This window comes from Ochotona curzoniae, unplaced genomic scaffold (genome assembly GCF_017591425.1).
Source record: "Ochotona curzoniae isolate NIBS_2020 unplaced genomic scaffold, NIBS_Ocur_1.0 scaffold_2453, whole genome shotgun sequence".
Taxonomy (NCBI): domain Eukaryota; kingdom Metazoa; phylum Chordata; class Mammalia; order Lagomorpha; family Ochotonidae; genus Ochotona; species Ochotona curzoniae.
In genome coordinates, this window is record NW_024467094.1 from 10455690 (window position 1) to 10468635 (window position 12946).

The following is a 12946-nucleotide window of genomic DNA, read 5'->3' on the forward strand; positions in this document are numbered from 1 at the left end:
CATCTGGCCAGGACACAGAAGTGTTTGTAATTGGGGTAGGTCAAAAAGTCTTTGTGAATATGAAAATAAATCTGGACAATAGGGGGTACCTGAGTGAGATAATGTAATGGAAACTCTTTCATGGGATATTTACAGGACACAGTCAGTGGTTGGTTTGGAGACTGACACACTTGATGTAATTTAATATTGTGCAGTGATTCCAGAGAACCCTTCAGGAATGATGCCAGGGGAAGTGCCCTGGATAGAATAATGGAAATCCTATAATAATTTCAGAATGCAATACATGCAAATAATTTCAGACTTCTTATACTCTGCTTTTCCAGAAAGGGAAAACAAAGAAGGTATTGCCCAGTCACCAAGATACTCCCCCTTAGAAAATTGCTTAACTACAATTTATTTAATTTACATATATAATAGTTATATGATATGCCCTTTTAGCAGAGTTTCACATGATGAGTAAAGACCCTGGAAAGTTATAGCAATATTGTATCAATATGTATATGAGAAAATATTATAAAAGAATTTCAAGTACTACCATCACAGGCAAGAGAAAATTTTCTTTTTACAAACTCTTCCCAGGGCTCCCTTGATGTCTCGGTTCCTCAGGCTGTAAATGAAGGGGTTCAGCATGGGAGTCACCACAGTGTACATCATGGCCATGACAATCTCCTTCACAGGAGAATTATCTGCTGATGGAACTAGGTAGAGACCTATAATTGTGCCATAGAACAGAGACACCACAGACAGGTGTGAGCCACAGGTGGAGAAGGCCTTACGGATGCCTCGTGCAGAAGGGACCTTGAGGATGGAGGACACAATTCTTGTATAAGACATGGTGATGAGCAGGAATGGGACGACAATAACAAGTCCACCCATGACAAATATCACCACCTCATTAACATGAGTGTCAGAGCAAGACAGCTTCAGCAGAGGAGATATATCACAGAAAAAGTGGTGGATCACGTTGTCTGCACAGAAAGACAGTCTGGTCATGAGCAGGGTGTGAAGCAGAGCATGGAACGTGGTCAGCACCCAGGACAGTGCCACCAGGGAGAGGCAGAGCTTGGGGCTCATGATGCTGGTGTAGTGCAGGGGGAAACAGATGGCCACATAGCGGTCATAGGCCATGGCCACAAGCAGGAAACTCTCCAGGTCTGCAAAAAACAGGTAGAAGTACATCTGGGTGAGGCATCTTGCATAGGAGATGGATGGGACTTGGCTGTTCATGATCTGTAGCAACTTGGGCATTGTGACAGAGGAGAAGCAGAGGTCAGAGAAGGACAAGTTGCTGAGAAACAAATACATGGGCGTGTGGAGATGGGAGTCCATTCGGATGAGGACAATGATGATGAGGTTTCCCAGGACAGTTGTCAGGTACATGGCCAGGAAGAGGGCATAGCACAGGTTTTGGTACTCTGGCTGGATGGGGAGGCCCAGGAGGAGGAACTCTGAGACAGTGGTATGGTTCTTTCCTGTCATGCTCTGTTGTTGGTCATTTAGAAGTAAACAGCAGTGTGTAACAGAGGATTATTTTTTCTTTAGTGATTGACTAAGTGCCCACTCTGCCTTCTGGTCACATCCCTTGGACAGCTTTGATACAACGTTTTCGTCAGTCAGTGACTTGATGGCTTGTGTGTTGCACAGTAGTAATTATGTCCTCATTCTTATAGCTCATAATGAACTGAAGATTGTCGAGCAGATGTCTGCTAAATAAATACTAAACAGTGGCTGTATAATCAATCTTAAATGACTTTCTTCACTTCAACATGTTATAAGATTCTGTCTTTTCTAATGTGCTTTCCCCCTCCTGTTGTCCTTTTTTAATATAACACATGAATTTTCTTACTTTCCTAAATTGTCATCCATAGTAACTGTAATTGGTTTCTGCTCTGTCATTTTCCTACATGGTAATGTTCCTCAAGGCTTCCTGTGACCCCGTTTCTCTTAGTTGTATGAATACTCCCAGGAAAATTCTTGTATTCTCCTTCATAGAACCAGGTGCAGATGTCTTTCCAACACTGAGAACTCTACATCTTATTACTCAGGAGTTACCTTCAGATGGATGGTCCACAGACGTTGTAAGTGCAAGATATCCCAAAGAAAGTCTTGATCTCATCCTCTCCCTCTGCTGACAGCCTCCTCCACCATCACATTGCCATATTTCAGTGAAAGGAATCTAGGACCACATCAAGAATCTGAGTTTTATTTTATTTCTTCTTTCACTGTCAGTTCCTATTTAGCTGTCTTATTAATTTCACACTTTGTGTCTGATTCATCTACTCTTAATCCCAACATCACAATCTTAGACCAGACTGAATTTTATCTTACCTGGACTACAGAAACATCCTTTTTACTAACCTCCTTGTCTTCTTGCTTCAACACCTGTATTTTTAAATATTTTTTGTTCATATATTGACATTCTAAGATAAATACTTTTACATTAATTTAAAAATCTTCACTTTCACTTTTTAGGAATTAGTAATATGTTAGATCCTCAGGGACACAGCAAGGCATGATAATTACTCAGATGTGATTATCATCAATTCTCATGATAATATGACATTAATGTGAAGAGAACTGACTCAGTGCAGTTCAGAGAAACAATTCCAAGAATCTAGTGACACTTTGTTACATTCCTGTTTTCCCACTCTGCCCTCTCACCTGTAGCTTTTGAGATAACATTTTGATTTACCTCATATTTAAAGGCTTAATGCTACAGTGAAGAAAGAGTTCAACAAGTAAAAAAATTCTGATTCAGTAGGGATGCAGGTAAGGGCCATACACAATAAACACATGGAAAGTGACCATTTTACTCATATACAGTTAATTTTACAACAATCACAAATCATTAAATCTGTATTAGGATATCAATGCTAACCATTCGTTTGATGAGAATATAAAACACTTTGAGAAAACTATATTTGAAGCAATACTGGTAAAACAGGCATATACTTCTTTTTTGTTTCTTATTTTTTTAAAAAAGATTTATTTATTTTTATTGGAAAACAAATAGATTTATGGGGAGAAGTGGAGACAGAAGATCCTCAGTTCACTGTTTCACTTCACAAACAACCACAACAGCCAGAGTAGGTAGATTTAGTATCTGCCTGGAGCCAGGATCTCCTTTTGGGTTTCCCACATGGGTACACGATCCCAAGGCATTGGGCCATCCTATCCTTCTTTCCTGAGCCACAAGTAGGGAGCTGGATGGGAAGTGGAGCAGCTGGGACACAAATTGGCACCCATATGGGATCCCATTGCTTGCAGAATTTAGCCTTTTTTTACTTTTAAAATAATTTTTAGTCCCCACATGTAAGCATAAATGTGCAGTATTTATATTTTGTATACAAATTTTTTTCCTGAACTTGTGGCTTAAATCTTATTGTTTTATTAAGATGATTTTTATTTGAAAGACAGTGACAGGAAGAGATAGAGGGAGAGAGACACACAGGGATTTTCCTTCTGATGGTTTACTCCACATGTGGCTATAGTGGCTGAGAGTGGTTCAAGTGAAATTTGGAAACTTGGAACTCCAGCTGGGTCTCTCACAGCAGCAGGAAACAGGACTGCAAGTGCAACAACAGAGACTTGAACAAACACTCAGATACAGGATGCCAGTGTGACAAGTGGTAGCTTAACTGACTGCACCACAGAGACAACTCTATGATCATTTCCATTCTGATGAATGGTTTAGGAGATGTTCATTTCTCTTAACATGTGGGCAAAGCTGCTTTTAATGACACAAACCCTGCTTCACAATCTCGCCCTTGTCCACCTGTACACTCCCATCTGATCCCACAATGACTCCTGCGTCCCACCTTCCAGAAATGGTGGGTTTCAGTATCACCATTTTGTCTCCAAACTTTGAATCCTGTGTTCCTCCTGCCTTCATTCCCCCTGCTGCCTCCTTCACCTGCCTTGATCCTACTTACTCTTCAGGTGCTTTACCTGTCACCTGCTCAGCTAAACCTGTATATCTCCACAGGTGGTAAGGTCTGCTATATGCTTCGACTCTATCCTGGACTTAACCCATAACGTCCGTTGCCCTTGATGTCTAGATTAGTCTTGACTGCAGCAAGGCCGGAACTTGGCACAGTGACTGGATATTGCTGGTGTTCCAGCCATGGAGAGTGAACCAATGGAAGAAGATCTTTCTGTCTCTCCTTCTCTCCTTAAATCTGATACGCCTTTCAAATGAAAATAAATAAGTCTTAAGAATACCTCTATTAAATCATCTAAAAACTCACGTTAGCATTGAGGGATGTATGTTGATTTTGAAATGCAGGTTATTGGATGCCTTCAGATAAATGTAACAAGAACATCACCACATTTGAGGAATGTAGAGTTTTTAAATGTTTTTAGAATCACCACAGAGGTGATTCTAAACTAAGATGAGGCTAAGTGCTGCTGCATTAAAGACTGGCTTATGGGCCAGCATCATAGTTTTTCCAGTTAAGCCTTTGCTTGCAATGCTAACCTTCCATATGGATATCAGCTCAAGGCCTGGCTATGGCACTTCCAATCCAGCTGGCTCCCTGCTAATGTGCCTGGATAGTGAGAGATGGCTCAAGTAGTAGGGTGCCTGCCACATACATGGGAGACTCAGATGAAACTCCTGGCTCCTGGCTTTGGTGGCTCAGCCCTGGCCATCGCAGCCAATTGGGAAGTGAAGCAGTGGATGGAAAACCTCTCTGTGTCTCTGTCACTCCTTCTCTCTCTGTTACTATGTCTTTCAAATAAAAAACAAATAAACTAATTAATGTTTTTCTAAATATACAGCTTTACACTTCTACTGTTATGTTGAAATGTATACTCATATGACAATACATTTTACAGTAAATGAGAATACTGCTTACTATCATTTAACAAAAGTAGTAATAGGTGGACATTACTTAAAGTATTTCTGCAGTGTGGCACAGTTGTGGGAGGCAGGGAGATGGAAAGAGTTATTGCTTCTGAAGATCTATCCGGCAGATCTCCACACCACCTGCAAGCCACAACCCTCAGGCTGGGGGACTTCCAAGTTATTACCAACTCATTCACCATGCTACCCCACTTACCCAGGGTTACTGATGGTGAGTTGGAGCCTGGACTCAAGTTGCTACTTCCTTCTCTGTTCACTGCAGACTTCGGAAGCAACAGCCTCTGTAGTCACAGGTCTGTATCTGTGTTGTTCATTCTTACATGTCTTGCTCTCCTCATCCCTGGACCTAAGGGACCCTGCATCCCAAAGGAGTCCAGAGCCTGGAATAACTCATTAGAAACCAAGCAATTGCCCATGGCTGCACTGCGACAGGGCTCTCTAGTCCTCTGGGGCAGGAACTCATTGTAGTCACTGGTCACCGCAAGCTGTGCTTTAGGGGAAGGTGGGTTGAGGAGAAGTTCATGATGGATGTTTAAGCAGCCTGTCAGAGGATGTCATCTTGTGTGGTGAAGAAGAATGATTGGAGGAAGTATAACATGAAGAGGGACTGGACTGTGACTGTTTTAAAATATCACAGGCATGCAAGAATTTAGGCTTTGTCTTGCATACAGCATGACCTTGAAGGACACATTGATGCTTGGAAAGATGTCCAAGTGTCAGGATCTGTCACTGCATCCATATCTCTATAGACAGGTCCCAGGAGAGAGGAAAGCAGTAATGAACAAGGACCAGCTTTCTGTGACCCAGCCACATGTGGAAATACAAGCAGGACAGGACTAAGAGAGATGATGAGCTCTCCCCTATCATGCTCACTGTGCCTCAGGAATGATTACAAGAGAAGCCGTGATTCTTGTTCCATTTATCTTGCTCCACTCCCCACCACCACTGTTCTTCCTACTGCTCTCCCTGAATGTCCTGTTGCTTGCTAAATGCACGTTCTCCATGAAGTCACATGTGGCATTTCTAATCCCAAGACCCAGTTGCTGCTCATCTTCCCATTGGCCATGCCTGGCCATTGATGATCTTTCCATAATAACACATGGCTAGTTTTAATTCCCACAGATGCTGCATCTTCACCCATGTGGATCTTTTTAGGTTTTTTGTAGGTTTCATTATATTTATTAATAGAAATTAAAATAGTACTTGTCATCTAATGAATTCTCTGGAATTTCAGGCATGGTTCCTCCTTCTGCCCTTGTGTGGAGGAGCCCAGCTTTCGCTTGGTAGTCAATATCCTCTCCCCAGGCCGAGTGACAATCCCCCCTGTAAGCAGTATATATATATATGTATATATTTACCTAAGAGCCAAATGCGTGTTGGAATGCAACTTCCAATGATGCAAATCAATGCAAGAAAGATGGGGTTGGGGGAGGGATCAATTTCTAGTGCCCTTATGATAGTCTGTAAACTCCATAATGATGAACATTCCTGTCCTTTCTTTAATAACACATTTTCATGCTTATTTCAACTTATCAGTAAGTCTGGAAACCAGGCATAGTGAGTTTTCTTACTTCTGTTTTTCCTTCTCATGGAAATTTTTCTTTTTAAGTTTCTTTATTAGTTTGAGAAAAATCAAGATCTTAATAATATTAAGTCTTTCAGCCCATGAACATATTTGTTATGTTTTAGCTTATTTTTTAATTGTATTTTTCAGTGCTTTCATAATTTAGTAGTTGCCTACATCCCTAATTTTTTTAAGTATTGTTTTGTGAAAAATAGTCACTATTTATAGGGCACAATATGCTGTTTTTCTATGTATACATAATGGAACATTAAACCAAAAATACTTACCTGTTTATTAAAATTATTTAAATGGTAAAGTTACAGAGAGAGGGAGAAGAATCTTCCTTCTGCTATTTTGTATCCCAAGTAGCTGCAATGGCTGAACGCAGGCCTTGCCTAGAAATCTTTCTGTATCTCTCTTGTGGGTGGGAGGAGCCCGAGTACTTGGGCCATTTTCTATTGCTTTCCCAAGTTAATTGGAGGGAGCCGCTCAAGACTTGGAACAGGGCTTGGACTTATATTCCAGTGGCATGCTGGCATCATAGGGGTATGTTAACCTACTGTACTGTAAGGCTAACTTTTATACTTACTAGTTTTGGGGGTTTTTTGTTTGTTTTTGTTTTTTGGTCATGAGTGCCTTTTCTCAGTATTTCTCAAATTTGCATAACTTTACTCTTATCTATTACTAACTAATGTTATTATTGTTAGTAATAACACTGCAAAGTAAATCTGAAACACTCACTTCTGCCATTTAAAACTTTGTATCCTTTCCCCAACGTCTTCCTTTTCCTCCCCCTGACTCTAGTAATCGCCACTCTACCTCTTGGTAAGTTTGACACTTTAGGATTCTCCGTACAAATGAAGTTATTGCGATTCAGTGTGCAAAAAGACTGTTTAAAAGTTTAGGAAAATTGACATTGTATTTTATCCCCATTTTCCGTGACCTTTGTGTCTCATGTTTGTCTTTTTTTTTTTTTTCTGGATTATTTTACTTAGTATAATGTCCTCTAGTTTCACTCACAGTCTGTGATGACAGGATCTCATTCTCTGCTATGCATGAACAATATGAAATCACATTAGTGGTGGTCAGGAGAACATACAAGAGAATGAAGGTGATGGCTCTGGGGGCCATCACTCAGTGAGGACCAAGGGCACAAATCAAAGAGTGTGAAAAATGGTGAGCACCCATCTTTTGCGTATGTTGGAGAAAATGAAAAGGAACTGCAGAATCTGATAGCCCATAGGCCTTTAAAGGGGCTTACATTGATGCTGATTAGGAAATCATCGAATTCCGCGTTTTCCATTTTGTAAAACAGTGACAGTAAAAATAAAAACACAAGTTTATGTTTTAAAGTCCAAAATAAGAGTCAACCTTAAAGAGTGAAATTTCTATCAGTCGTAATGTCTTTCTACATTCCCAGTGCAAAGAAAATTGATGTTCTGTTAGTACTAGCTAACTGCCAGGTGGAAAACAAACTACATTTAAAATTGTGCAATATTCAACCATGATTCCAGAAAAATAAAAAAAAAAACAGTTTTTTCAAGCATTATGTTTATTCACACTTCAAAATATATTTTAAAAATTCGGTTAACAACAATTTGATACTTTAATGGGGTATGGTGTGATATTCAAATAATGTATACAAGGTGTAGTGGTCATTTTAGGGAACATAACGTTCCCTGTCTTTATGGTTAGAGCCATGGAGTTGCTATCTCCTGCTTGCTCAGAAAGCATAAAAACGTTGTCGTGAACTGAGGTCAAACACTGTGCTGTGTAACACTAGAAACTTAAATTTCTAACTGATGTGAAACACCTAACCCAACATGTCATATGTACAAATTATTAAAACTCCATTCTGCACATAGAATAGTAATGTTGTTTTTTAAGAACTTATGTCATGGGGTCCAGCAATACCAGCTGGATCATAACCGTGCACACCTGAGATTCAAGGTGGGCACCTATTCATGTCATGGCAGATCCACTTCCCATCCAGCTCCCTGCTTGTGGCCTGGGAAAGCACTTGAGAATGGCCCAGAACCTTGGATCCTTGCACCCGAGTGGGAGACACAGAAGACATTTCTGGCTCCTGATTTTAGCTCAGCCCCAGCCGTTGCAGCTACTTGGGCAATAAGTCAGCAGATGGAAGATCTTTCTGCTTGTCTCTCCTTCTCTCTGCTTATCTGCCTTTCTAACAAAATAAATAAATAAAAATTATGGGGTGAAGATTGATTTAAGGTAGTATTTCTTAGGCTTTGTCTCTCCAAGGTTATGTTGGAAAAACAGAGGATGTACAGTAAGGACATGCAAATCATCTATCTTTAAAACCACTCAACTACACTCCATTTCTTTTAATGTTGGACAGATACGCAGTATGCCTTTTTAAAAAATATTTTTTTTAATTGCAAAGTCAGATATAGAGAGAGGAGGAGAGACAGAGAGGAAGATCTTCAGTTCAATTATTCACTCCCCAATGGCTGGTGCTGCGCTGTTCTGAAATCAGGAGCCAGGAACTTCTTTCAAGTCTCCCATGCGGGTGCAGGGTCCCAAGGCTTTAGGCTATCCTCGACTGCTTTCCCAGGCCACAAGCAGGGAGTTAGATGGGAAGTGGAGCTGCCAGGATTAGAGCTGGCGCCAATATGGGATTGGGGCGCGTTCAAGGTGAGGCTTTAGGCACTAGGCCATTGTACCAGGCCCTGCAGTATGCCTTCTTAACAAAGGTTTCCTGGGCAAGAGGAAAATTTGGATTAATATTTGAGAATTAATTTAAAATATGAGCAGGATAAATTGTATGTAAGTCCTACATGTTACCCTCCCATAGAAAAGGAAATCTTACAAACAACTCTTCCCAGGGCTCCCTTGATGTCTCGGTTCCTCAGGCTGTAGATGAAGGGGTTCAGCATGGGAGTCACCACAGTGTACATCATGGCCATTATAGTCTCCTTCACTGGAGAATTATCAGCTGATGGAACTAGGTAGAGACCAATAACTGTCCCATAGAACAGAGACACCACAGACAGGTGTGAGCCACAAGTGGAGAAGGCCTTACGGATGCCTCGTGCAGAAGGGACCTTAAGGATGGAGGATACAATGCCTGAATAGGACATGGTGATGAGCAGGAATGGGATGACAAGAATGATGCCTCCCATGACAAATATCACCAACTCATTAACATGAGTGTCAGAGCAGGACAGCTTCAACAGAACTGACATGTCACAGAAAAAGTGGGGGATCACATTATCTGCACAGAAAGACAGTCTGGCCATGAGCAGGGTGTGAAGCAGAGCATGGAACGTGGTCAGCACCCAGGACAGAGCTACCAGGGTGAGGCAGAGCATGGGGCTCATGATGCTGGTATAGTGCAGGGGGAAACAGATGGCCACATAGCGATCATAGGCCATGGCCACAAGGAGGAAACTCTCCAGGTCTGCAAAAAACAGGAAAAAGTACATCTGGGTAAGGCATCCTGCATAGGGGATGGATGGGACTTGACTGTTCATGATCTGTAGCAACTTGGGCATTGTGACAGAGGAGAAGCAGAGGTCAGAGAAGGACAAGTTGCTGAGAAACAAATACATGGGCGTGTGGAGATGGGAGTCCATTCGGATGAGGACGATGATGATGAGGTTTCCCAGGACAGTGGTCAGGTACATGGCCAGGAACAAGATGTAGAACAGGTGTTTGTGCTGTGGATGAATGGGCAGGCCCAGGAGGAGGAACTCTGAGACAGTGGTGTGGTTCTTTCCTGTCATGCTCCGTTGTTAATACCTTTAAGAGGAAATAACCATTTCCATCAAAACTTAAAGTTATATTGCCTACTCTCCTATGATATACTATCTAAAAAGATTTTTCTTTCAATCTTATTCCAATGGTTATAATTTCTAAATTTCAGATTTCTGTAATTAGAATCTGGGTAATCATATATGACTTTCCTCACGTCTCTTTACCATGTACACTATCCCAGCATTTCTAAAACAATTTGCTTTTCAAATGCGCAATATATATATTTTCCCTTTACATACCTTGTGGTCATGCTTAGTAAATGTAATTTACTCCAGCACTGTCTGTATCTTTCCCATAACAATTTTTGTTTGAAGTCTGATTATAAACTAAAGGAGAAGCAGAGAGAGCTTCCATGCGCTGACTCACATTGTGATGGCTATAATGGGTAGAGTTAAACCAGGCCAAATCTAGATGCCAGGAGCTCCGTGCGTTTCCCTCATGCTGCCAAGCAATCAGGTCATATTCTGCTGCGTTTCCACGCTGTTATTAGGGAGCTAAAGTGGAAGTGGTGCTGTGGGAACACAAGCCAGTGCCCTCGCAGGACACTGGTGTTGTAGGAATTGGTTTTATCAGTTACATAGCAATGTTGGCTTTTCTTTCAGTGTCTTTTATGTTGGTTTTCCTGCCGGCTCTTTCTAACCATCATTCTCTTACAATGTTTTAAGAATCATATATGCCAAACAATCGTTTGCTAAAGACAAGTTAATCTAGTTCATGTTAGGTTATCATTTAACTATCAAACTTTTATATCTCCAATCCAGAGGATGTGTATCCTATTGCTCAATAAATATTCTCTCTGAGAATACATCAGAGACATGTTAAGCTTAATGGATCTGAAATGAAATGACATCTCCTTTCCACTCTTCAAACTATTCCTTCTCCATTCTGTCATATTCCAGAGAAAGAAATCCAGATTCAAATTTGACATATGTCTATATAGCTTGTTTCTTCTCTCACAGTCAACTTCCAATTTAGCACACCTTCTGTCTCACACTACATTCTCACTCTAATTGACCCACTTCTTATAACACACATACTCCTAGACCAGGAAAGTGTCTTTTCTTCCCTGGGCTGTTGAAACTGCCTCCAGTTTATGTAATTGTCTTATTTCCATCTTGCTGCAACACCCTCCTCCTTGAATGCTTCCTTCACATAGTGGGTGACATCCTAAGATGAAAATGTGATCATCTCTTTTCTGGTTAATGCTTCAGGGGATTCTCACTTAAAGTTGAAGTTGCTTTCAAGGGTCCAAATTATGCTTTGATATGATATCTATGCTTTCTTGCACACTCTCGTCTGACCCCACAATGATTCTTTCCTCCAACTCTAGCGCAGCACTGACTTAAAACACACACACACACACACACACACACACACACACACACACACACACACACAATTCATTACTTCCAAAACTTTGGATTTGCTTTTCCTTCCACATATCACTTTCTTCCCTTTGCTACATTCTAAGCTGACTTACCCTAATAGTCCTTCATGTATATCACCTGCCACTTTCTGTTTCTAGACCCGGTGAGACCTGATGCTGTACTTTCACCCCAACCTTTACTCATTTACACAACATCAAATACCCTGGATCATTAGCTTGCAGCCAACGTCCTCACCATGTAGCAAACCTCATATGGGTAAGGATCCTCATGAGTGCAGTGGAGTTTGCACCACAGGAGGGGCCTGACTGGGGCTCAGGTGTCATTTATGTTTGCTCTCTGCCTGCAAGCTGAAATGCATTTTCCAGCTTAGAGAGAAAAGCGACTGTTAGGCTAGAATCATCACCGCCACAAAATCCTCCTGAAATTAGAACACAGCGGGCTTAACTCTTTAGAGCCAAATTTTGACATTATTACTGAGTTAATGGATCTAATTTTCTACCCCTAATAATTAGGAGAGTTCCCCGCAGTCATATTTTTTTCAACAATACTGAATCAAACTAAATATCTTTAGGCTGATATTACTATTATGTCATTCATAGTGATATGGGAACAATAAATATGATAACTTTATGCATGAGGGGAGAAACAAAAAGATGCAGAATAATTTCTACCCTGAGTATTCACTTGATTTCTTCCTCAAATATCCATGGCCCGTGTTATACCAGGATATGATAAAACTTCAGCTCTAAATGTTGATGTGAATAAATTTTTTGATGCTGTTAACATTTACATTAATTGGGGGGAGGGGTATGGGAGGGGTGGGGGAAATCCCCAGCGCCTATAAAACTGTACTACATAATACAATGTAAGCAACAATAAAAAAAAAAAGAAAAAAAAACATTTACATTAATAAGCTGCTGATATTAGAAAGGTTTAACTGAACAAGTGAAATATAATATATGTGAAGAACAAGTAAGGGTAATTTAGGTTTAAAAGGAATAGGTGGAAGGAGAAAATAGTTCAAAGTTTTGGTAGTAAGAAATTATGATATTTAAATCAGCACTGCTCTAGAACTTGAGACAAGAATAATTTTGCAGCCAGACAGAGGTGTGGAGGGAGGCACAGAGGATGCAATGGAGAAGAGTCTGTGCCCTTGAAAGAAGCTACTTACTCCCAGAGAAGTAAGAATCTTCTGCTACATTAGTCAGAAAAGAGATGATGAGAATTCATCTTAGAATGCCAGTCACTGTATAAATGGAAGATACTCAGAGCTGTATTGTGTCAGGACACAGACATATAAGTTAAAGTAAAAGTAACTTTAATATGGGGTGTGTCCTAGAATCAGTTACA

General features: G+C 40.6%; 2 protein-coding genes across 2 annotated transcripts; both read right to left on the bottom strand.

Annotated features, from left to right (window-relative positions):
• Positions 1-537: 537 nt before the first annotated feature.
• On the bottom strand, positions 538-1494 carry LOC121169806 (olfactory receptor 1468-like). The gene has a single exon (XM_041000532.1). The coding sequence runs from the start codon at positions 1477-1479 to the stop codon at positions 538-540; it is 942 nt and encodes a 313-aa protein (XP_040856466.1). The 5' UTR covers positions 1480-1494.
• A 7738-nt stretch (positions 1495-9232) lies between these two features.
• LOC121169989 (olfactory receptor 1468-like) lies at positions 9233-10177 on the bottom strand. Its single transcript, XM_041000841.1, has one exon. The coding sequence runs from the start codon at positions 10175-10177 to the stop codon at positions 9233-9235; it is 945 nt and encodes a 314-aa protein (XP_040856775.1).
• Positions 10178-12946: the final 2769 nt, after the last annotated feature.